The sequence below is a fragment of the Salmo salar genome, chromosome 03 (assembly GCF_965601325.2).
Source record: "Salmo salar chromosome 03, fSalSal1, whole genome shotgun sequence".
NCBI classification, from domain to species: domain Eukaryota; kingdom Metazoa; phylum Chordata; class Actinopteri; order Salmoniformes; family Salmonidae; genus Salmo; species Salmo salar.
The window spans coordinates 10,531,999-10,559,483 of record NC_138293.1 but is presented as its reverse complement, the minus strand read 5'-3'; the positions used below and the strand labels follow the sequence as shown (position 1 = coordinate 10,559,483).

At 42.2% G+C, this 27,485-nt stretch overlaps 1 protein-coding gene across 1 annotated transcript in view; it reads right to left on the bottom strand.

The window, feature by feature from the left end:
• Nucleotides 1-27,485, bottom strand: part of LOC106598107 (metabotropic glycine receptor) — a 114,020-nt gene that overhangs the window by 17,307 nt on the left and 69,228 nt on the right. Inside the window, exons 6-7 of the mRNA XM_014189180.3 lie at nucleotides 21,186-21,295; nucleotides 9,876-10,114 (exon numbers count right to left, since the gene is read on the bottom strand). Coding sequence (XP_014044655.1) covers nucleotides 9,876-10,114; nucleotides 21,186-21,295 — 349 coding nt within the window. The remainder of the gene's footprint in view (nucleotides 1-9,875; nucleotides 10,115-21,185; nucleotides 21,296-27,485) is intronic.

Here is a 27,485-nt window from a genome sequence, read left to right as displayed (position 1 = left end):
ACTGTTATTACCTGTTATACCTGTTATACTGTTATTACTGTTATACCTGTTATACTGTTATTACTGTTATACCTGTTATACCTGTTATACTGTTATTACTGTTATTACTGTTATTACTATTATTACTGTTATAACTGTTATTACTGTTATTACTGTTATTACTGTTATTACTGTTATTACTATTATACTGTTATTACTGTTATTACTGTTATTACTGTTATTACTGTTATACCTGTTATACTGTTATTACTGTTATTACTGTTATTACTGTTATTACTGTTATAACTGTTATTACTGTTATTACTGTTATTACTGTTATTACTGTTATTACTATTATACTGTTATTACTGTTATAACTGTTATTACTGTTATTACTGTTATTACTGTTATTACTGTTATTACTGTTATAACTGTTATTACTGTTATAACTGTTATTACTGTTATTACTGTTATACTGTTATTACTGTTATTACTGTTATTACTGTTATTACTGTTATACTGTTATTACTGTTATTACTGTTATTACTGTTATTACTGTTATAACTGTTATTACTGTTATTACTGTTATTACTGTTATTACTGTTATACTGTTATACTGTTATACTGTTATTACTGTTATTACTGTTATTACTGTTATTACTGTTATTACTGTTATTACTGTTATTACTGTTATTACTGTTATTACTGTTATACTGTTATTACTGTTATAACTGTTATTACTGTTATACTGTTATAACTGTTATTACTGTTATAACTGTTATTACTGTTATACTGTTATTACTGTTATCTGACTGTTATTACTGTTATAACTGTTATTACTGTTATTACTGTTATACTGTTATTACTGTTATAACTGTTATTACTGTTATTACTGTTATACCTGTTATACTGTTATTACTGTTATTACTGTTATTACTGTTATTACTATTATACTGTTATTACTGTTATTACTGTTATTACTGTTATTACTGTTATATCTGTTATTACTGTTATTACTGTTATTACTGTTATACCTGTTATTACTGTTATATCTGTTATTACTGTTATTACTGTTATATCTGTTATATCTGTTATATCTGTTATATCTGTTATGCTGTTATTACTGTTATACCTGTTATACCTGTTAAATCTTCACTGTAATTGTATAATTCATAAATCAGAAGTGTCAATGGGGCTATATCTAAGTACTAAAAATGAGAGACACACTACAAAAATCCTTCCCTCAAGTTTATTTTGTTTTAATTTCAAATAAAGTTACAAAAGAAAATTCAGTCAGCCAAAATGAGACCTCTCTCACCATTGGGAAATATACTGGCCTCACATCACTAATCTCCAATCACACACCTTTCAAAAGGCACAATTTACTGGGGGAAAAGTGGCCAAATGTACGGCCCTCAGCCTGTCGTTTGATGCACAAAGTGTTGATGGCTACACATCATGTAGTTACTAGCCACTGACATTTGCTAAGGAGAGTTCCCTTTCTGCCAACATTGATTTCCCACAGCTTGACTGCCATCCCACTGCCTTGTTGCCAGATCTGCTGATTGCCATCCCACTGCCTTGTTGCCAGATCTGCTGACTGCCAACCCACTGCCTTGTTGCCAGATCTGCTGATTGCCATCCCACTGCCTTGTTGCCAGATCTGCTGACTGCCAACCCACTGCCTTGTTGCCAGATCTGCTGATTGCCAGCCCACTGCCTTGTTGACAGATCTGCTGCTGGAGAGGGATCCTCACTAGTGTCCCAAGGTCGCTGGCGATTAGCAGACTAAGGCAGTCCAAGTCTCTCATCTCTCCTTTATTCTATGTTCTCAGAACTGTTCTCAGAACTGCTCTCTGTTGTCTGACTTAATGTTATTTGGGAGCGCATAACTGTAACACTAATTTACATTCCTTTCTAAAAACTGTTCTCAAAACTGTACAGTGGTCCGTGTCTCTCCTCTCTCCTTTATTCTACGTTCTCAGAAATAGGCCATACTCATTTGACACCAAATGGAAGAAAACGTACTGAAACAGGGAGGGTCTACTTGGACTTGTCCGATACGGTTTTCTGTTGCAAAACTGCATGCCCCAGTTTTCAGAACCGTTGACTGTCTGACTCACCGTTATTCGGGAACCCATAACGTTGACCCTAATTTACATTCCTTTTCCAAGAACTGTTCTCAAAACTGTAAGGCAGTCTCATGTTTCCTTTATTCTATGTTCTCAGAACTGTACCCCGTTGTCTGACTCACTGTTAGTTGGGAGCCCATAACAGCAAACCTGATTTACATTCCTTCAATAATTAACACCAAAGACAACATGGGAATCATGTCGGATTGCAGATTATAATTTGTAAATAGTGATTAGAGTGTATTATTATTTATGAATATTCATAAATCACGATGACTTATTATAAGATACTTAGTATTTAACCAGTATGCATGGTGAGCTGTTTGTAAATGCTGGTAGGAGGGATAATTAATTTCTTACTCATTTGAACTGACACAGACATGATCAACACTTTAAAAAAAATTAACTACGAAATAATTCATATAATTATTATAGAGCCCCAAATAAAACTTTTTTGGAAACCTGATAGCACCTTAGATGAGTGAGTATCACCCTTCAGCCCACTCCCAACCCACGCTGCCCTCCCCTACCCTGCACCGCAGACCGACCTCTCCACCATGTATATGTACAGGGTCACTAGCTGTCTCTGCCTTCCCTGCGAAGATGCACAATGTTCTTATTATGCCTTATGTCAACAGCGACCTGAGCTGTCCTCCCCCCTCCTTTACCTGAGCTGTCCTCCCCCCTCCTTTACCTGAGCTGTCCTCCCCCCTCCTTTACCTGAGCTGTCCTCCCCCCTCCTTTACCTGAGCTGTCCTCCCCCCTCCTTTACCTGAGCTGTCCTCCCCCTCCTTTACCTGAGCTGTCCTCCCCCTCCTTTACCTGAGCTGTCCTCCCCCCTCCTTTACCTGAGCTGTCCTCCCCCCTCCTTTACCTGAGCTGTCCTCCCCCTCCTTTACCTGAGCTGTCCTCCCCCTCCTTTACCTGAGCTGTCCTTCCCCTCCTTTACCTGAGCTGTCCTCCCCCTCCTTTACCTGAGCTGTCCTTCCCCTCCTTTACCTAAGCTGTCCTCCTCCCTCCTTTACCTGAGCTGTCCTCTCCCTCCTTTACCTGAGCTGTCCTTCCCCTCCTTTAACTGAGCTGTCCTCACCCCTCCTTTACCTGAGCTGTCCTCCCCCCTCCTTTACCTGAGCTGTCCTCCCCCCTCCTTTTTTTCCACCTTTCCATTTTTTCCTCGTTGAAAAAACTCTCCGCATCGCTGTCCATATCTCTCTCAGGGTCCTCAGACAGAGCAGAGCTCACCGCCTCTCAGGGATCCATCCACTTAAAAAGGGATTAGATGATAGGTCCTGATCCTCAGCTGCCTGTCACATTCCTCTCTAGAAGAGGCTGGGCATTTCTCTTATTTTAACTGGTTATTTAGACTGATTAGAGTCCATTTGAGTTTCCACCGATAATCTGGCATCAGGAATGATGAAACAAACGACAACAACAATAGCAGCAGCAGTGGAGATGATGTTATTTTTATTTTACCTTTATTTTACCAGGGAAGACATATTTAGACCTAGGTCTCTTTTTGAAATGTGCCCTGCACAATACAAATATACACAAAATACCCATATATATATATATACACATTACAAATTATGGCCTGGTCTGATGAGTACAGGGCAAACCCGTCTTGGTGATTCCTGGTATATGATCAAAATAAATCAAATCACAGCACATATTTGGATTTATTCAGCAGTTTTTACCTGATCAAGTACAATACCATAGGAAATTATTGCTAAACTTAAGTTGAAAATTATGCTGTCGCTGCTTCCTGTTGGCAAGACATTGATAAATAGCCCAATGTCAAAACTCAGTTTTAAAGTGTCCAAATCAATAACCAATATACAGAAACTGTTTTGTGATATATTGAAAACCTAAACATGTGCTATCTACACATCATATTACCTATATTTTCTTAAACAAGTATCTAATCTTATTTTTTAAACCATATAAACATTTTAAACACTGTTGTTTTGTCAAGTGGCAATAAATCACTCATCGATTAGGGCGGGATACGCGCTGTTGAAACTACCACAACTCAAAAACCACATTTTACATCACTGGTTAGAGGACAATCTGCTGAACACCGTCAGCTACTGTACATTTTGGAATGTTGCATTTTGATTCACGTGGATCGGCAATGCCATAAGTGTAACGCAACACGTTGTTTTGTTAATCACTTCCATGGATATCACACTGAAATCAATATAACAGCAGGCAAAGGTGTGAGGTGTAGCTCTGTTTAAACTAACACTATTCAAGGGTCGGCAAGTAGCCTAGTGGTTACAGCGTTGGACTAGTAACCGAAAGGTTGCAAGATTGAATCCCTGAGCTGACAAGATAAAAATCTGTCGTTCTCCCCCTGAACAAGGCAGTTAATCCACTGTTCCTAGGCCATCATTGAAAATAGGAATTTGTTCTTAACTGACTTACCTAGTTAAATAAACAATGAAACTTGGAATAAACCTATACATGGTTAGTTAGATGAGAACTTGTAGAAGGCTTCTATCTATATTTTGGCAGGCTGCCATCACAAAATAAGGAACAGACCCATTTTTCTGGTAGTGTCACACCCTGATCTGTTTCACCTGTCTTTGTGCTTGTCTCCACCCCCCACCAGGTGTCTCCCATCTTCCCTCATTATCCCCTGTGTGTTTATACTTGCGTGTTCTGTTTGTCTGTTGCCAGTTCGTCTTGTCAAGTCCTACCAGCATGTTCCCATGTTTCCTGTGCTCTAGTTTTCCTAGTCTTCCCAGTTCTGACCTTTCTGCCTGTCCTGTTCCTGCCTGCCATCCTGTACCTGCCTGACTGAAAGTGATAGGAAAGTGATATCACAACTTAAAATTGAGAAGGCAGGTAGATGGCTTATCTCCACCACGTTCTTCAAAACAGTTTTTAATTGCATATCTGAAGAACTGCAAGCTATTGTTAATCTCTCCCTGTTCACAGGCAATAAAAACTGCTATGGTGAAACCCCTTCTGAAGAAAAGTAATCTAGATTCTTCAGCTCTTAGCAATTTTCGGCCAATCTCCAACCTCCCTTTTCTTAAGCAACATTCTGGAGAAATTGGTTTTCAAACACCTAAATGATTTTTAAGTACCAACTGTATTTTAGAAAAATTCCAATCTGGTTTTCGTGTCCACCACAGTAGACTTGGTTAAAGTGGTAAATGATCTTAGAGCCAACACAGACGCCAAACAGCTCTCTGTCCTTGAACTCTTGGATTTAAGTGCTGCATTCGACACTGTTGACCATGTCTGGACAGACTGGAGAGGTAGGTTGGCCTCTCTGGTCCAGTTCTAAATTGGTTTAGGACCTATTTAACCGGTCAAAAGTTTTTTGTCACCTTTGGTGAACATAACTTAGAGAAAATACATATCACATGTGGTGTTCCACAAGGTTCTATTTTGGATCCGGTACTGTTCAGTGTATTTATGTTACTCCTTGGCAGCGTTATCAGAAAGCACAGCATTGATTTTCACTGCTACGCAGACGATATACAACTTTACATTTCTGTGCCACCAGATATTTTAAGCTCCATGGATAAATTACTAGACTGTATTAGTGATTTAAATACTTGGATGGCTCACAACTTCCTCTAAATCAAGACAAGACAGAGGTTCTTATTGTTGGAGCCAAAGCACAGAGTGAGAATCTGGCCGCACATTTTAATTCACGTCAAGAAAGATAAAACACCAGGTAAAAAAACTGTAATTTTTTATTCTGAACTCAATTTCGAATCACACATTAGGAATGTGACAAATAGCTTTTTACCACCTGAGGAACATTGCCAAGGTGTGTCCGTTTCTCTCTCAGGCTGATACAGAGAGTCTCATCTATGCTTTTATTACAAGCAGGCTTGACTACTGTAATGCTCTCTTGTCTGGTCTACCCAAGAAAGCTTTTGGTCAGCCTCAAAACATACAGAATGCTGCAGCGTGGGTACTGACCAAGACCAGACGGAGAGCACACATTACACCGGGTTTAAGGTCTCTGCACTGACTGCCTGTGAGTTTTAGAATACATTTTAAGATTATTCTATTGGTTTTTAAATCAGTCCGCGATTGTGCACCCCAATACATGTCAGACATGCTTTTAAGTTATGTACTCAGTACCCTTCTAGGCTTGGCCTAATTTATGTGCTCTGAAGTTGAGCTGGAGTTGCATGGCAAATGGTCCAGGAACAGGACAATGCCAAAGGACAAATCAGCCCTTCCCTCTCTTAGGGGCTAAAACGCATCTCTGCTATAGTATCCAGAGAAGGAGTGATAGAATAATACTATATTATATAATAATACTATATGATAGAATAATACTATATTATATAATATGATATAATAATACTATATGATATAATACTACGATATTATTTGATATAATAATACTATATGATTTAATAATACTATATGATATAGTACTATATAATATCATAATACTATATTATATAATATGATATAATAATACTGTATTATATAATAATACTATATGATAGAATAATACTATATTATATGATAGAATAATACTATATTATATGATAGAATAATACTATATGATAGAATAATACTATATTTTTACATTTTAGTCATTTAGCAGACGCTCTTATCCACCGTGACTTACAGTAGTGAATGCATACATTTCATTTTTTATTTTTTTTCCCCCGTACTGGTCCCCCGTGGGAATCAAACCCACAACCCTGGCGTTGCAAACACCATGCTCTACCAACTGAGCCACAAGGGAGCTCTATATGATATAATAATACTATATTATATGATATAATAATACTATATGATATAATAATACTGTATTATAGAATAATACTATATTATAAGATATAATAATACTATATTATAGAATAATACTATATTACATGATAGAATAATACTATATGATAGAATAATACTATATGATAGAATAATACTATATATAGAATAATACCATATTATCCTGGTTTCTATCTGAAACTTGTTCCCTGAGGATAACTCTGATGCTACAGTACAGTGCATTCAGAAAGTATTCAGACCACTTGACTTTTTTCCACATTTTGTTACGTTACGTCCATATTCTAAAATGGATTAAAAAAATGTTTTCCTCATCAATCTACACACAAGACCCCATAATGACAAAGAAAAAAATGTTTTTTAGACATTTTTGCAAATCTATATAATAAAAAAATAGCACATTTACACAAGTATTCAGACCCTTTACTCAGTACTTTGTTGAAGCACCTTTGGGAGCCATTACAGCCTCAAGTCTTCTTGGGTATGAAGCTACAAGCTTGGCACACCTGTATTTGGGGAGTTTCTCCCATTCTTCTCTGCAGATCCTCTCAAGCTCTGTCAGGTTGGTTGGGGAGCGTTGCTGCACAGCTATTATCAGGTCTCTCCAGAGATGTTCGATCGGGTTCAAGTCCTGGCTCTGGCCGGGACACTCAAGGACATTCAGAGACTTGTCCCGAATCCTCTCCTGCGTTGTCTTGGCTGTGTGCTTAGGGTCGTTGTCCTGTTCGAAGGTGAACCTTCGCCCCAGTCTGAGGTCCTGTGCGCTCTGGAGCAGGTTTTCATCAAGGATCTCTCTGTACTTTGCTCTGTTTATCTTTCCCTCGGTCCTGACTAGTCTCCCAGTTCCTGCTGCTGAAAAACATCCACACAGCATGATGCTGCCACCACCATGCTTCACCGTAGGGATGGTTCCAGGTTTCCACCAGATGTGACGGTTAGCATTCAGGCCAAGAGAGGTTCAAGGGTTTGTGGGGTCCTTTAGGTGCCTTTTGGTAAACTCCAAGAGGGCTGTCATGTGCCTTTTACTGAAGAGTGGCTTCCGTCTGGCCACTCTACCATAAAGGCCTGAAGTGCTGCAGAGATGGTTGTCCTTTTGGAAGGTTCTCCCATCTCCACAGAGGAACTCTAGAGCTCTGTCAGAGTGACCATCAGATTCTTGGTCACCTCCCTGACCAAGGCCCTTCTCCCCCGATTGCTCAGTTTGGCCCGGCGGCCAGCTCTAGGAAGAGTCTTGGTGGTTCCAAACTTCTTCTATTTAATAATGATGGAGGCAAGTGTGTTCTTGGGGACCTTCATAGCTGCAGAAATGTTTTGGTAGCCTTCCCCAGATCTGTGCCTCGACACAATCCCGTCTCGGAACTCTACGGACAATTCCTTCAACCCCATGGCTTGGTTTTTGCTGTGACATGTATTGTCAACTGTGGGACCTTTATATAGACAGGTGTGTGCCTTTCCAAATCATGTCCAATCAATTGAATTTACCACAGGTGGACTCCAATTAAGTTGTCGAAAATATCTCAAGGATGATCAATGGAAACAGGATGCACCTGAGCTTCGAGTCTGAGCTTCGAGAACTTCGAGTCTCATAGCAAAGAGTCTGAATTCTTATGTAAATAAGATATTTCAATTTTAGTTTTTGGTACATTTGCAAAAATTTCTAAAAACCTGTTTTCACTTTGTCATTCTGGAGTATTGTGTGTAGATTGATGTGGATATTTTTTTTATTTAATACATTTTAGAATAAGGCTGTAACGTAACAAAATGTGGAAAAAGACATAGGGTCTGATTACTTTCCAAAGGCACTGTATATGGATGTATGATCTCTATGCAAAACGTTTTTATGGTCCAGGAATTCTGTCTTATTTACATTGGTCTCATCCCCCACACAAGCCTTTAGATGCTGTGACACTCTGTGGAGATTGGGCCTGGAAGTGTTGAGGTTACTGTCAACTTGGTATTGTTTGATTGGTCAATGGTGGTTGGTTTTGGGTTGAAAGGTTACACCTTCAGATGTTATGAATGGAATTACATGCCTTTGTTCTTTCTCTGATCCTGTTTCCAGCCATGGATTAAGGTTGTATGATCAATTCTCATCAAATCAAAATAAAATAAAATGTTATTGGTCACATACACATATTTAGCAGATGTTATTGCTTGTAGCGAAATGCTTGTAGGAATTTACTAGGCTTCTAGGACGCAGGCCTAGTAAGCATCTCTTTATTCGTGCTTTGTCCTGCTTGGAATAATGACTTGCAATGCTTGTTAAAGCTTAACTTAATTTATGCCTTGCATGTGAACCCATTAATTGTACAATGTTAATTAAATATTTGTCTTTGATATAGACAATTCCCAGACCAATTCTTGCTAGTCAACATCATCTCATTGCCTAATGCTTGTTTGTAGTTATTATCTTCATGGAGTCAGATAAACATTTTAATAGGCTAATTGCTTAGTCTTATTACGAGTGACGTGAGGTATTTATAATATCATATATGATAACAATGACTGTCCACTACACCCTCAGATCCTCTGTCACTGGCCTTTTAACTATCCCAAAGCCTTGTACCAAGAGGCATGGAGAGGCAGCCTTTAGTTATTATGCCCCCAGCCTCTGGAATAGCCTGCCAGAGAACCTGAGGGGGGCTGAAACTGTGGACATATTTAAAAGAGATCTAAAAACACACCTCTTTAGCCTTGCTTTTTTTTCCTTAGTGTACTTTTTTGTCTTTCAGTTTTTATTATTATTATTTAGTTTTTTTATCCTCCTAAGTTTGTGTAGTAAATATTTCAGTTTTCATTTTCCTAGTTTTTTATAATTTATTTTCTGTTATTTTTTTGCTTTCCATGTCTGAAATGTGCTGTATAAATAAAGCTTGATTTTATTTGATCATTTCAATCATTTTCTGGCTTTAACGATGTCATTTCAACCAGTTTGCCCACTTGGTTATTGACTAGTGGTATTGACAAGGGGTCCACACTTCCGTCACAACTCACCAACTGCCATCATGTAATCCCAGCGGTCCAGCAGGCACATGCTGAACTGCAGCCCGTCAGGGGTGAGGCCCACATCAATGAGGGCCGACGTACGGTCAGGTGTCTGACACACGGCCGAGGTCCAGGCCACCAGAAACCACAGCACCACCAGCAGGATGACCCCCAGCAGACGCAGCACCCGCCAGCTGGTGATGTAGGGCGTCCGCTGTGCCGTACGGGACAGGAACACCTTCAGCACTCTGGAGGAGAGAAGAGAGAGAAGGGTGGTTTCTGTTCCCAAATCCCAGCAGGCAACATTTGGCACGTGACGTCAAATAGTGTCATTTTAGGGTTTTATGGTTCTCGTTGAGAAGACGTCATATAACCATATTACAATCAACTGGTCTATTATATAACCAGATTACAACCAACTGGTCTATTATATAACCAGATTACAACCAACTGGTCGCTGTCACAACCAGATTACAACCAACTGGTATCTGTTACAAACAGGTTGTTAGGCTCTAAATGAACCTAGTAAAAATCACGGACGATTAGTAAAGTTTAGACCAAGTTTATTCACCCATTGGGGTGGCAGTAAGCCTAGCGGTTAGAGCGTTGGACTTGTAACTGAAAGGTTGCAAGATCGAATCCCCGAGCTAACAAGGTAAAAATATGACGTTCTGCCCCTGAACAAGGTAGTTAACCCACTGTTCCTAGGCCGTCATTGAAAATAAGAATTTGTTCTGAACTGTCTTACCTAGTTAAATAAAGGTAATAAAAAAAACAGCTGCATAAGACAAAGACATGGTTCCTCCAGTGGTAGTATACAGTGAGGGAAAAAAGTATTTGATCCCCTGCTGATTTTGTATGTTTGCCCACTGACAAAGAAATGACCAGTCTATAATTTTAATGGTAGGTTTATTTGAACAGTGAGAGACAGAATAACAACAACAAAAATCCAGAAAAACACATGTCAAAAATGTTATAAATTGATTTGCATTTTAATGAGGGAAATAAGTATTTGACCCCCTCTCAATCAGAAAGATTTCTGGCTCCCAGGTGTCTTTTATACAGGTAACGAGCTGAGATTAGGAGCACACTCTTAAAGGGAATGCTCCTAATCTCAGTTTGTTACCTGTATAAAAGACACCTGTCCACAGAAGCAATTAATCAATCAGATTCCAAATTCTCCACCATGGCCAAGACCAAAGAGCTCTCCAAGGATGTCAGGGACAAGATTGTAGACCTACACAAGGCTGGAATGGGTTACAAGACCATCGCCAAGCAGCTTGGTGAGAAGGTGACAACAGTTGGTGCGATTATTCGCAAATGGAAGAAACACAAATGAACTGTCAATCTCCCTTGCCTGGGGCTCCATGCAAGATCTCACCTCGTGGAGTTGCAATGATCATGAGAACGGTGAGGAATCAGCCCAGAACTACACGGGAGAACCTTGTCAATGATCTCAAGGCAGCTGGGACCATAGTCACCAAGAAAACAATTGGTAACACACTACGCCGTGAAGGTCTGAAATCCTGCAGTGCCCGCAAGGTTCCCCTGCTCAAGAAAGCACATATACATGCCCGTCTGAAGTTTGCCAATGAACATCTGAATGATTCAGAGGACAACTGGGTGAAAGTGTTGTGGTCAGATGGGACCAAAATGGAGCTCTTTGGCATCAACTCAACTCGCCGTGTTTGGAGGAGGAGGAATGCTGCCTATGACCCCAAGAACACCATCCCAACCGTCAAACATGGAGGTGGAAACATTATGCTTTGGGGGTGTTTTTCTGCTAAGGGGACAGGACAACTTCACCGCATCAAAGGGACGATGGACGGTGCCATGTACCGTCAAATCTTGGGTGAGAACCTCCTTCCCACAGCCAGGGCATTGAAAATGGGTCGTGGATGGGTATTCCAGCATGACAATGACCCAAAACACACGGCCAAGGCAACAAAGGAGTGGCTCAAGAAGAAGCACATTAAGGTCCTGGAGTGGCCTAGCCAGTCTCCAGACCTTAATCCCATAGAAAGAGGAGTGGGACAAAATCCCTCCTGAGATGTGTGCAAACCTGGTGGCCAACTACAACAAACGTCTGACCTCTGTGATTGCCAACAAGGGTTTTGCCACCAAGTACTAAGTCATGTTTTGCAGAGGTGTCAAATACTTATTTCCCTCATTAAAATGCAAATCAATGTATAACATTTTTGACATGGGTTTTTCAGGATTTTTTTGTTGTTATTCTGTCTCTCACTTTTGAAATAAACCTAGCATTAAAATTATAGACTGATCATTTCTTTTTCAGTGTGCAAACGTACAAAATCAGCAGGGGATCAAATACTTTTTTCCCTCACTGTATATACCCCAATTTGGGTGGAGTCTCCTCCTTCTCCTCCTACATCTTTACTTGGCAGGAAGTTAAGTGATGCGGGCAACAAACTGTTCCTTCTCCCTTAATGTGACCTGACCTCGACACCCTTCCTCACTAAACCACATCTCTCCACCATTATCAGTGCCTGCCAACATGTCATCGTCTTTCCCTCCACTCAGTACATTCCAAGCTTATTTGCCTCCACCATATACATTCCTCCTACAGATAAGCATTAACTTCTGGTGTAGACCCTAGACTATGGCACCCTTCATGTCTCTATTGTAACTGATGATTAACAATATTTAAAGTTTAGAAATCCGAACCCATCAAGGTAAAGATATATTTTTCATGAAATGATCAAGACATCATTGGGAAACTACTGCTATTCATCCCTATCATTATTTATTCTACTGATTATGTAACTGACACAAGCGACACTACTTTTACTGCAACCACTTTTTATCTACTACCACTGATATCATTCATTACACTGCATTATTCCTTCTACCACTGTTAGAATTCATTACACTGCATTATTCCTTCTACCACTGATAACATTCATTACACTGCATTATTCCTTCTACCACTGTTAGCATTCATTACACTGCATTATTCCTTCTACCACTGTTAGAATTCATTACACTGCATTATTCCTTCTACCACTGTTAGACATTCATTACACTGCATTATTCCTTCTACCACTGTTAGAATTCATTACACTGCATTATTCCTTCTACCACTGTTAGAATTCATCACACTGCATTATTCCTTCTACCACTGATAACATTCATTACACTGCATTATTCCTTCTACCACTGATAACATTCATTACACTGCATTATTCCTTCTACCACTGTTAGACAGTCATTACACTGCATTATTCCTTCTACCACTGTTAGACATTCATCACACTGCATTATTCCTTCTACCACTGTTAGAATTCATTACACTGCATTATTCCTTCTACCACTGATAGACATTCATCACACTGCATTATTCCTTCTACCACTGATAGACATTCATTACACTGCATTATTCCTTCTACCACTGATAACATTCATTACACTGCATTATTCCTTCTACCACTGATAACATTCATTACACTGCATTATTCCTTCTACCACTGATAACATTCATTACACTGCATTATTCCTTCTACCACTGATAACATTCATTACACTGCATTATTCCTTCTACCACTGTTAGAATTCATTACACTGCATTATTCCTTCTACCACTGATAACATTCATTACACTGCATTATTCCTTCTACCACTGTTAGCATTCATTACACTGCATGATTCCTTCTACCACTGTTAGAATTCATTACACTGCATTATTCCTTCTACCACTGTTAGAATTCATTACACTGCATTATTCCTTCTACCACTGCTATCAGTCATCAATGTAACGGCTTCCGCTATTACTTCTCCTATACTCCTGCTGAAAGACCCTTGCAGGAGCTAGCAACAGTGTGTTCTCTGAAGTGTGGGCTAGATTAGCATAGATATAAGGAGCTATTTCAACCTCTGGGGTCTCTGAGGGATAGACCATGATTGATCCTACCTCATCTTTGATATCTGTGTGGGATTCTCCTATATTGAACTGACACTAAGGTTAGGTTTCAAGCCCATCACACCATGAGGAACTTGAATTGTAATTTTGTCAGGGGAAGTAGCAGGCTGCCCTTTGGCCCCCTATTTTCTGCACTCACAAAATTATATTAACTGAAGTGGGAGTGGACAATACATACACACACACACACACACACACACACACACACACACACACACACACACACACACACACACACACACACACACACACACACACACACACACACACACACACACACACACACACACACACACACACACACACACACACACACACACACACACTTGATCAGATTGAGTTGTTCTCGGCTGTCTCTGCGAAATGTAAAAAGGCCAACATGAAAGCCAAGTCAATTTCCAGAGGAGAGTGGAGAAAACTCTATGCTACAGTAGGTAGCTCTGTGTGATTGAGAATGTAAAGTGCTACCTATGCCACTGTCCTCTCACTTTGACTACTAAGGAGCAAAATAGAACGATGGCAAACCAGGACCAATTCTGAGAGGAACCTGTTTATTGGAGGGCACTCTACAGGGCAAACTCATTAAGGAGCATCATTGGGAAAAATCATTGGGAGAAAAGACAGAAAGTTCTAGGCAGAACACTGCAGAAGTTATCTCATTTGGCCAAATCACATTTTATTTGTCACATGCCCCGAATACAACTGGTGTAAACTTCACCGTGAAATTCCAGTTTTATACGAACCCTTCCCAACAATAAACATAAAACACTAACACAAGAGTAATACAATTAAATACAGAAGAATGAAACTACAATATAGTTGAATTTATATACAGGGAGAACCAGTACCAGATGAATGTGGAGCTATATACAGGAAGTACCAGTACCAGATCAATGTGGAGCTATATACAGGGAGTACCAGTACCAGATCAATGTGGAGCTATATACAGGGAGTACCAGTACCAGATCAATGTGGAGCTATATACAGGGAGAACCAGTACCAGATCAATATGGAGCTATATACAGGAAGTACCAGGTCAATGTGGAGCTATATACAGGGAGTACCAGCACCAGATCAATGAGGAGCTATATACAGGAAGTACCAGGTCAATGAGGAGCTATATACAGGGACTACCAGATCAATGTGGAGCTATATACAGGGAGTACCAGTACCAGATCAATGTGGAGCTATATACAGGAAGTACCAGTACCAGATCAATGTGGAGCTATATACAGGGAGTACCAGTACCAGATCAATGTGGAGCTATATACAGGGAGAACCAGTACCAGATCAATATGGAGCTATATACAGGCACTACCAGATCAATGTGGAGCTATATACAGGGAGTACCAGTACCAGATCAATGTGGAGCTATATACAGGGAGTACCAGTACCAGATCAATGTGGAGCTATACACAGGAAGTTCCAGTACCAGATCAATGTGGAGATATATACAGGGAGTACCAGTACCAGATCAATGTGGAGATATATACAGGGAGTACCAGTACCAGATCAATGTGGAGCTATATACAGGGAGTACCAGATCAATGTGGAGCTATATACAGGGAGAACCAGTACCAGATCAATGTGGAGCTATATTCAGGGTGTACCAGATCAATGTGGAGCTATATACAGGGAGAACCAGTACCAGATCAATGTGGAGCTATATACAGGGAGTACCAGTACTAGATCAATGTGGAGCTATATACAGGAAGTACCAGATCAATTTGGAGCTATATACAGGGAGTACCAGTACCAGATCAATGTGGAGCTATATACAGGGAGTATCAGTACCAGATCAATGTGGAGCTATATACAGGGAGAACCAGTACCAGATCAATGTGGAGCTATATACAGGAAGTACCAGTACCAGATCAATGTGGAGCTATATACAGGGAGTACCAGTACCAGATCAATGTGGAGCTATATACAGGAAGTACCAGTACCAGATAAATGTGGAGATATATACAGGGAATACCAGTACCAGATCAATGTGGAGCTATATACAGGGAGTACCAGTACCAGATCAATGTGGAGCTATATACAGGGAGTACCAGTACCAGATCACTATGGAGCTATATACAGGGACTACCAGATCAATGTGGAGCTATATAAGGAAGTACCAGTACCAGATCAATGTGGAGCTATATACAGGGAGTACCAGTACCAGATCAATGTCGAGCTATATACAGGGAGTACCAGTACCAGATCAATGTGAAGCTATTTACAGGGAGTACCAGTACCAGATCACTATGTCGAGCTATATACAGGGAGTACCAGTACCAGATCAATGTGGAGCTATTTACAAGGAAGTACCAGTACCAGATCAATGTGGAGCTATATACAGGGAGTACCAGTACCAGATCAATGTGAAGCTATTTACAAGGAGTACCAGTACCAGATCAATGTGGAGCTATTTACAAGGAGTACCAGTACCAGATCAATGTGGAGCTACAGTACCAGTCAAAAGTTTGAACACACCTACTCATTCAATGGCCTTTCTTTATTTTGACTATTTTCAACATTGTAGAATAATAGTGAAGACATCAAAACTATGAAATAACACATATGGAATCATGTGGTAACCAAAAAAGTGTTAAACAAATCAAAATATAATTGAGATTTGAGATTCTTCAAGGGAGCCAACCTTTGCCTTGATGACAGCTTTGCACACTCTTGGCGTTCTCTCAACCAGCTTCATGAGGTAGTCACCTGGAATGCATTTCAATGAACAGGTGTGCCTTGTTAAAAGTTAATTTGTGGAATTTCTTTCCTTCTTAATGCATTTGAGCCAATCAGTTGTGTTGTGACAAGGTAGGGGTGGTATACAGAAGATAGCCTTATTTGGTAAAATAACAAGTCCATATTATGGCCAGAACAGCTCAAATAAGCAAATACAAATTACACTCCATCATTACTTTAAGACATGAAGGTCAGTCAATGCGGAAAATTTCAAGAACTTTTAACGTTTATTCAAGTGCAGTCGCAAAAACCATCAAGCACGATGATGAAACTGGCTTTCATGAGGACTGCCACAGAAAAGGAAGACCCAGAGTTAACTCTTTTTTTCCTTTATTTAACCAGGCAAGTCAGCTAAGAACAAATTCTTATTTTCAATGACAGCCTAGGAACAGTGGGTTAACTGCCTTGTTCAGAATGACAGATTTGTACCTTGTCAGCTCGGGGATTTGAAGTTGCAACCTTTCGTTTACTAGTCCAACGCTCTAACCACTAGGCTACCCTGCCACCCCTCTGCTGTGGAGGATAAGTCCATTAGAGTTACCAGCCTCAGAAATCATCAATTAACTGCACCTCAGATTGCAGCCCAAATAATCGCTTGACAGAGTTCAAGTAACAGACACATCTCAATATTAACTGTTCAGATGAGACTATGTGAATCAGGCCTTCATAGTCAAATTGCTGCAAAGAAACCACTACCAAAGGACACCAATAAGAAGAAGAGACTTGCTTGGGCCAAGAAACACAATCAATGGACATTAGACCAGTGGAAATCTGTCCTTTGGTCTGATGAGTCCAAATGTGAAATGTTTGGTTCCAACCGCTGTATCTTTGTGAGATGCAGAGTAGGTGAACGGATGATCTCCAAGTAACCGGCACTGTACTGGCACCGCTGTAGCTCTGCGTTGTGTGTGGTTGATTGAGACTATAGACGTGGACTTGGGAGATCAGGTTGTTTTAATGAATCAGAATTCACTCTCTGCATCCAAAAGAAAAGACTAAACATTTGTAAAGCACAAATATGTTCTACGAATCGTCGTCTCTTTCTACAACAGACGCACAATACAATGGACTGGGATCAGTCGAGGAGCTAGCCATCGTTCACACATACAGCATCTTAGCTAGCTAGTAACCACATGTTGAATTCAGAATGTTAATGTCATCCTAAAAGTACAATTACAATTGCATCTTAACAATACCATCCACTTATGAGTAACCTCTAAATATACAACATTATTCATGAACAAAACATTGTGGGTATGACTTTGTGCATAAAGGAATCAAACTTTTCTGAAGACAACAGAAAAAGCGTGCCTACCTCTCATAGTGCATCAAAATTATTTGAGCACGAGCACGCAGGGCAAAACGTAAGTAAACACTACTCTATTCCCAGGATGCAGGGAAAAACATAAGTAAACACTACTATATTCCCAGGATGCAGGGCAAAACGTAAGTACACACTCCCCTATTCCCAGGATGCAGGGCAAAACGTAAGTAAACACTACTCTATTCCCTGGATGCAGGGCAAAACGTAAGTAAACACTACTCTATTCCCTGGATGCAGGGCAAAACGTAAGTAAACACTACTCTATTCCCTGGATGCAGGGCAAAACGTAAGTACACACTCCCCTATTCCCAGGATGCAGGGCAAAACATAAGTAAACACTACTCTATTCCCATGATGCAGGGCAAAACGTAAGTAAACACTACTGTATTCCCAGGATGCAGGGCTAAATGTAAGTAAACACTACTCTATTCCCATGATGCAGGGCAAAACGTAAGTACACACTCCCCTATTCCCAGGATGCAGGGCAAAACATAAGTCAACACTACTCTATTCCCAGGATGCGTAATAACACATCAACATGCTATATTAACATATGAAGCTGGTGAAATTCACAATGTATTTTAACAACTGTTACATCTGCAATGTGTGTTTTTTTAATTACTAGATAAGTCAGTTAAGACCAAATTCTTATTTTCAATTACAGCCTAGGGGGCGGGTTAACTGCCTGTTCAGGAGCAGAACAGATTTTTACCTTGTCAGCTGGGGAATTTGAACTTGCAACCTTGCAGTTATTAGTCCAACGCTCTAACCACTAGGCTACCCTGCTGCCCCAGTTCTCACTGTGAAGGATGGAGCAGGTGTGGGGGTGCTTTGCTGGTGACACTGTAGGCACACTTATCCAGCATGGCTACCACAGCATTCTGCAGCGATACGCCATCCCATCTGGTTTGCGCTTAGTGGGACTATCATTTGTTTTTCAACAGGACAATGACCCAAAACACACCTCCAGGCTGTGTAAGGGCAATTTGACCACAAAGGAGAGTGATGGAGTGCTGCATCAGATGACCTGACCTCCACGATCACCCGACCTCAACCCAACTGAGATGGTTTGGGATGAGTTGGACCGCAGCGTGAAGGAAAAGCAGCCAAAAAGTGCTCAGCATATGTGGGAACTCCTTCAAGACTGTTGGATAAGCACTCCAGGTGACTACCTCATGAAGACGGTTGAGAGAATGCCAAGAGTGTGCGACGGTGTCATCAAGGCAAAGGGTGGCTACTTTGAAGAATCTCAAATATAAAATATATTCGGATTCTTGTTTATTTTTTATAATTTTTTTATTTAACCTTTATTTAACTAGTCAGTTAACAAGTCAGTGAACAAGTCAGTTAAGAACAAATTCTTACTTACAATGATGGCTTACCAAACACCACTTTTTTTTGGTTTCTACATGATTCCATATGTGTTATTTCATAGTTTTGACTTCTTCACTATTATTCTAAAATGTAGAAAAGCCAAACTTTTGACTTGTACTGTATATATACTGCTCAAAAAAATAAAGGGAACACTTAAACAACACAATGTAACTCCAAGTTAATCACACTTCTGTGAAATCAAACTGTCCACTTAGGAAGCAACACTGATTGACAATAAATTTCACATGCTGTTGTGCAAATGGAATAGACAACAGGTGGAAATTATAGGCAATTAGCAAGACACCCCCAATAAAGGAGAGGTTCTGCAGGTGGTAACCACAGACCACTTCTTAGTTCCTATGCTTCCTGGCTGATGTTTTGGTCACTTTTGAATGCTGGCGGTGCTTTCACTCTAGTGGTAGCATGAGACGGAGTCTACAACCCACACAAGTGGCTCAGGTAGTGCAGCTCATCCAGGATGGCACATCAATGCAAGCTGTGGCAAGAAGGTTTGCTGTGTCTGTCAGCGTAGTGTCCAGAGCATGGAGGCGCTACCAAGAGACAGGCCAATACATCAGGAGACGTGGAGGAGGCCGTAGGAGGGCAACAACCCAGCAGCAGGACCGCTACCTCCGCCTTTGTACAAGGAGGAGCAGGAGGAGCACTGCCAGAGCCCTGCAAAATGACCTCCAGCAGGCCACAAATGTGCATGTGTCTGCTCAAACGGTCAGAAACAGACTCCATGAGGGTGGTATGAGGGCCCGACGTCCACAGGTGGGGGTTGTGCTTACAGCCCAACACCGTGCAGGACGTTTGGCATTTGCCAGAGAGCACCAACATTGGCAAATTCGCCACTGGCGCCTTGTGCTCTTCACAGATGAAAGCAGGTTCACACTGAGCACATGTGACAGACGTGACAGTCTGGTGACGCTGTGGAGTACGTTCTGCTGTCTGCAACATCCTCCAGCATGACCGGTTTGGCGGTGGGTCAGTCATGGTGTGGGGTGGCATTTCTTTGGGGGGCCGCACAGCCCTCCATGTGCTCGCCAGAGGTAGCCTGACTGCCATTAGGTACCGAGATGAGATCCTCAGACCCCTTGTGAGACCATATGCTGGTGCGGTTGGCCCTGGGTTCTTCCTAATGCAAGACAATGCTAGACCTCATGTGGCTGGAGTGTGTCAGCAGTTCCTGCAAGAGGAAGGCATTGATGCTATGGACTGACCTGAATCCAATTGAGCACATCTGGGACATCATGTCTGGCTCCATCCACCAACGCCACGTTGCACCACAGACTGTCCAGGAGTTGGCGGATGCTTTAGTCCAGGTCTGGGAGGAGATCCCTCAGGAGACCATCCGCCACCTCATCAGGAGCATGCCCAGGCATTGTAGGGAGGTCATACAGGCACGTGGAGGCCACACACACTACTGAGCCTCATTTTGACTTGTTTTAAGGACATTACATCAAAGTTGGATCAGCCTGTAGTGTGGTTTTCCACTTAAATTTTGAGTGTGACTCCAAATCCAGACCTCCATGGGTTGATAAATTGGATTTCCATTGATTATTTGTGTGTGATTTTGTTGTCAGCACTTTCAACTATGTAAAGAAAAAAGTATTTAATAAGATTATTTCATTCATTCAGATCTAGGATGTGTTATTTTAGTGTTCCCTTTATTTTTTTGAGCAGTGTACATGGAGTACCAGTACCAGAACAATGTGGAGCTATATACAGGGAGTACCAGTACCATATTATGGGATTGATTTCTGCATGATACAGCTTGGGTATATTCAATAGGAACCAAACGGGGCGAAACAGAGAGGAACCTACCCAAATATGCAGTTGCAAAACGTTTACCACGGTGCAAAGCATTTTGCATACGGCGTGTACTAATGAATACACCCCATGTGAAAGACCTGTACTAGAAAGTAGACCTGTAGCAAACCTGTAAAGCTTCAGGATCACTGTTCCGTAGGCTGTGGCAAAGCCCAGGAGACGCACCCATCTCAGGAGGATACAGCGCAACACGCTGGGGCTGAAGTACAGTATCATCACCTAAACAGAAGGGGAGATCCACATTACTCTCATTATACTCTACTTCCGTTTTTTAAAATTTTTTTTAACAGAAGTAGTCCTACTTCTTTAGTAATGTTCCTGTTTATTAGACAGGGTAGTGAAACAGGAGAGAGTGTAGTCCCGTGTAGCTCAGTTGGTACAGCATGGCATTTGCAGGGAAAGGTTGTTGGTTTGATTCCCACAGGGGAACAGTAGAAAAGTAAGTATTAAAATATATTCACTCACTACTGGATAGAAATGTCTAAAATGTAAACGCTAGAGCAGTGGGTTGGATTCAAACCCATGCTCACAGCAGTGCATAGTAAATGTGATCCAGAAGCTGGACCACCCTAGGCCACTACATTATAACTGTAGGTTTATGTGACAGGGAAAATGCACATTAATCAAGTATTTTTGTGAAGGTGCCAGATTGTGTGCCAGACAGCAAATTTTCAACTGTAGTCTCTCCCTAGGCAGATAGAACTAAACATCACTGAGGCATCGGGCGCCCCCATTTCTCTTTCTGCCTTGCTGACAAAACTTCAGCTTTTGTTAATAGTTGGATGGAGGCACTGGATGGTGAACTGAACCAAGGGGAACGCGTATTTGCTTTCAGCTTCTGTATGTTAACATACTTATTTCATTATGTATTCCAGCAGCTGCAGAATCACAAATATCACATCTCACATGACTAAAATATATTTGTGTTATAAACCCCATACTGAATATGCAATGTATTGTGACAATTTGAACTGTTTGGGTTTAACCCTCAAGACGGAGAACCTTGTATTGTGAATTCAACCGCTATGAAATATGAACCATGCAACTAGTATGTCAACCATTCAACTAGTATGTTAACCATGTAACTAGTATGTCAACCATTTAACTAGTATGTCAACGTAACTAGTATGTCAACCATTTAACTAGTATGTCAACCCTGTAACTAGTATGTTAACCATGTAACTAGTATGTCAACCATTCAACTAGTATGTCAACCATTCAACTAGTATGTTAACCATGTAACTAGTATGTCAACCATTCAACTAGTATGTTAACCATGTAACTAGTATGTCAACCATTCAACTAGTATGTTAACCATGTAACTAGTATGTCAACCATTCAACTAGTATGTTAACCATGTAACTAGTATGTCAACCATTCAACTAGTATGTCAACCATTCAACTAGTATGTTAAACATGTAACTAGTATGTCAACCATTCAACTAGTATGTCAACCATTCAACTAGTATGTTAACCCTGTAACTAGTATGTTAACCATGTAACTAGTATGTTAACCATGTAACTAGTATGTTAACCATGTAACTAGTATGTCAACCATTCAACTAGTATGTTAACCATGTAACTAGTATGTCAACCATTCAACTAGTATGTTAACCATGTAACTAGTATGTTAACCATGTAACTAGTATGTTAACCATGTAACTAGTATGTCAACCATGTAACTAGTATGTTAACCATGTAACTAGTATGTCAACCATGTAACTAGTATGTTAACCATGTAACTAGTATGCCAACCATGCCAGGGCTAGTCTACATATTTGAGAATCCTCAAGTTGAGCTGTTGTTCCAGCTCCACAGACTAAACTGCTTTGCTTTCAGCAAAATAACAACAACAAAAAACCAGGATTTGGACTATTCTACGATACTCACAACCTATCCCCTAACCTTATATTGTGAATTCAACCGCTATGAAATATGAACCATGCAACTAGTATGTCAACCATGCAACTAGTATGTCAACCAGGATCTGGACTATTCTACGATACTCACAACCTATCCCTGGGAAAAAAATGTGATGGCCTTTCCAAAACGTGGGGGGTCCAAATAAAACCACCCGCGGGCCAAATTCGTCCCGCTGGCCGCCAGTTGGGGGAACCCTGCTCTACACTATACCTTGCAATTTATCCACTTCCAAGTCCCATGGTGCACTGTGGCAGTTTGAGAGATGGCAGGTATCCTCTATAATTAAGCAGAGCGACAGACACCCATCCCAGACAGCAGAACATCTGTCGCTGATTGGCAACCAGCTAAACTCGCAAACGGGGGAATGTCTCTCCCCGGATGGGATGAAACAATGGCTCAGTGCCAAGCAACGCATGAAGCACATATCACACTTCCATTGATATGAGACGAGGACTCATTAAGCTGCAGAATTCACTGGGAGAAAATGTTGGTGATACTTTCGCTGAAGGGTACCTGCATAAGGACTTCATATCACATTAATAAGCCATACCTAGGCCATTCATAAGCAGTACATTGGCCATTCATAAGCCATACATAAGCCAACCATAGGAAATTCATAAGCCATACCTAGGCCATTCTTAAGCCGTACATGGGCCATTCATAAGCCATACATAGGCCATTCATAAGCAGCACAGGCTTTTCATAGATGCAACAACAGAAGTTGCCTGCATTCTTAATCCTCTACCCAAAGTGTGTTATATCAAACACGGTAAATAGGAAATGTGTGCAAAGCTTTGAGTCATGCGTCTCTCATCTCGCAGGGTCAGGTGTGCTAGCCGAATAGTTACACCCACAGTCTAGGGATTTAAATACGCAGTGTATGAAAGATCCACAGTTTTGGGAAGTGTCCTAAGTGTACCATGCGCACAAACACACACACACACACACGCACACGCACACACACACACACACACACACAACATCACGACCTCTTCTCCATAGACTGGCCCTCTCACTGTACTGATGACCTCTGGCTAGTCTTAGTTTTATGTGTTGTCAACAAGCCCTGTCCACATAGAACAGCACGTCCAACAGTCCTCCATGACAGGTCAAAATACACCACGTCCCAAACAAGAGGTAAAACTAGGACAAACACACACACAAACACACACACACACACACACACACACACACACACACACACACACACACACACACACACACACACACACACACACACACACACACACACACACCTAATATCCAGTGGAGTCTAACTGGCATGGGTTCCTGAAAGGAGCGAACAGAAGGGGGTTCCTGAAAGGAGCGAACGGAAGGGGGGACCCTGAAAGGAGCGAACAGAAGGGGGGACCCTGAAAGGAGCGAACGGAAGGGGGACCCTGAAAGGAGCGAACAGAAGGGGGGACCCTGAAAGGAGCGAACAGAAGGGGGGACCCTGAAAGGAGCGAACAGAAGGGGGGACCCTGAAAGGAGCGAACAGAAGGGGGGACCCTGAAAGGAGCGAACGGAAGGGGGACCCTGAAAGGAGCGAACAGAAGGGGGGACCCTGAAAGGAGCGAACGGAAGGGGGACCCTGAAAGGAGCGAACGGAAGGGGGGATCCTGAAAGGAGCGAACGGAAGGGGGGATCCTGAAAGGAGCGAACGGAAGGGGGGATCCTGAAAGGAGCGAACGGAAGGGGGGATCCTGAAAGGAGCGAACAGAAGGGGGGACCCTGAAAGGAGCGAACGGAAGGGGGGATCCTGAAAGGAGCGAACGGAAGGGGGGATCCTGAAAGGAGCGAACAGAAGGGGGGACCCTGAAAGGAGCGAACGGAAGGGGGACCCTGAAAGGAGCGAACGGAAGGGGGGATCCTGAAAGGAGCGAACGGAAGGGGGGACCCTGAAAGGAGCGAACGGAAGGGGGGATCCTGAAAGGAGCGAACGGAAGGGGGGATCCTGAAAGGAGCGAACGGAAGGGGGGATCCTGAAAGGAGCGAACAGAAGGGGGGACCCTGAAAGGAGCGAACAGAAGGGGGGACCCTGAAAGGAGCGAACGGAAGGGGGGATCCTGAAAGGAGCGAACGGAAGGGGGGACCCTGAAAGGAGCGAACGGAAGGGGGGATCCTGAAAGGAGCGAACGGAAGGGGGGACCCTGAAAGGAGCGAACGGAAGGGGGGATCCTGAAAGGAGCGAACGGAAGGGGGGACCCTGAAAGGAGCGAACGGAAGGGGGGACCCTGAAAGGAGCGAACAGAAGGGGGGATCTTGAAAGGAGCGAATGGAAGGGGGGACCCTGAAAGGAGCGAACGGAAGGGGGCTTCATGTTTGTTTCCAGCATCACCCAGCTAAGGTGGATCCCTCTTCTTTCTCCTCCCATATACCCCCAACTCCGCCCAATAAATTAATCAGCAGATTTATTTTTAAAACAAGTTGCGCTAGAACTTGATGGACTCTTTAAAAATGCATTGAGCGCCACAGTGGAGCAGCTGCACCAAGCTGAGGCTGGAGTAACAGCAGCAGCAGGAGGAGAGTACATCACTGTGGAAGAGAGAGAGAGAGAGAGAGAGAGAGTGAGAAAGAGAGATAGAGAGTGGGAGAGTGAGAGAAAGAGAGGTGGGGGAGTGAGAGAAAGAGAGAGAAAGGGAGGGGGAGTGAGAGAGTGAAAGAAAGAGAGAGGGAAGTGAAAAAGAGAAACAGAGAGGGAGGGGGAAGAAGAGGAAGAGAGAAAGAGAGAGGGGGGAAGTGAAAGAGAGAAAGAGAGGAAGAGAAAGAGAGAGAAAGAGAGAGGGGGGAGTGAAAGAGAGAGGGGGAAGTGAAAAAGGGAAACGGAGAGGGAGGGGGAGGAAGAGAGAGAAATAGAAAGAAGTAGATAGAGAAAGGAGGGGGAGTGAGAGCAAGAAAGAAAGAGGGAGGGGGAGGAAGAAGAGAGAGAGGGGAAAGTGAAAGAGAGAGAAAGAGAGAGGGAGGGGGAAGTGAACGAGAGAAAGAGAGAGGGGGGAGAAGAGAAAGAGAGCGAAAGAGAAGGGAGGAAGTGAAAGAGAGAGAAAGAGAGAGAGGGGAAGTGAACGAGAGAAAAAGAGAGGGGGGAAGAAGAGAAAAATAGAGAGGGTGGGAGGGAGGGGGAAGAAGAGAAAGAAAGAGAGGGAAGGGGAGGAAGAGAAAGAAAGTGAGAGAGAGAAAGAAAGTGAGAGAGAGAGAGAGAGAGAGAGAGAGAGAGAGAGAGAGAGAGATAGATATCATGCTCAGCTCTGGCATCTTCCTCAGTATTTGGAACCAAGGACTGATCACCACAAGCCACAAAAGTGGAGACACATTTGAACCCAATAACTACCGCTGGATATGTGTCAACAGCAACCTAACCTACAGCCATTATTCTAAAAATGATTAAATAGTTTTTTCCCCTCATCAATCTGCTCACAATACCCCATAATGACGAAGCAAAAACAGGTTTTTAGAAATGTTAGCTAATTAATAAAATTAACTACATTTAATTTACATAAGCATTCAGACCCTTTACTCAGTATTTTCTTGAAGCACCTTTGGCAGCAATTACAGCATCAAGTCTTCTTGGGTATGACACTACTAGCATGGCACACCTGTATCTGGGGAGTTTCTCCCATTCTTGTCTGCAGATCCTCTCAAGCTGTCAGGTTGGTTGGGGAGCGTTGCTGCACAGCTATTTTCAGGACTCTCCTGAGATGTTAGATCGGGTTCCAGTCTGGGCTCTGGCTGGGCCACTCAAGGACATTCAGAGACTTGTCTCGAAACCACTCCTGCGTTGTCTTGGCTGTGTGCTTAGGGTCATTGTCCTGTTGGGAGGTGAACCTTCGTCCCCAGTCTGAGGTCCTGTGCACTCTGGAGCAGGTTTTCATCAAGGATCTCTCTGTACTTTGCTCCGTTCATCTTTGCCTCGACCCTGCCGCTGAAAAACACCCTCACAGCATGATGCTGCCGCCACCATACTTCACCATAGGACTGGTGCCAGGTTTCCTCCAGATGTGACGCTTGGCTTTCAGGCCAAAGAGTTAAATCTTGGTTTCATCAGATCAGAGAATCTTGTTTCTCACGGTCTGAGAGTCTTTAAGTGCCTTCTGGCAAACTCTAAGCATGCTGTCATGTGCTTTTTACTGAGGAGTGGCTTCCGTCTGGCCACTCTACCATAAAGGCCTGATTGGTGGAGGGCTGCAGAGATGGTTGTCCTTCTGGAAGGTTCTCCCATCTCCACAGAGGAACTCTAGAGCTCTGTCAGAGTGACCATCAGGTTCTTGGTCACATCCCTGACCAAGGCCCTTCTCCCCCGAATGCTCAGTTTGGTCGGACGGCCAGCTCTAGGAAGAGTCTTGGTGGTTCCAAACTTCTTCTATTTAAGAATGATGGAGAACACTGTGTTCTTGGTGACCTTCAATGCTGCAGAAATTTGTTGGTACCCTTCCCGAGATCTGTGCCTCGACACAATCCTGTCTTGGAGCTCTACAGACAATTCCTT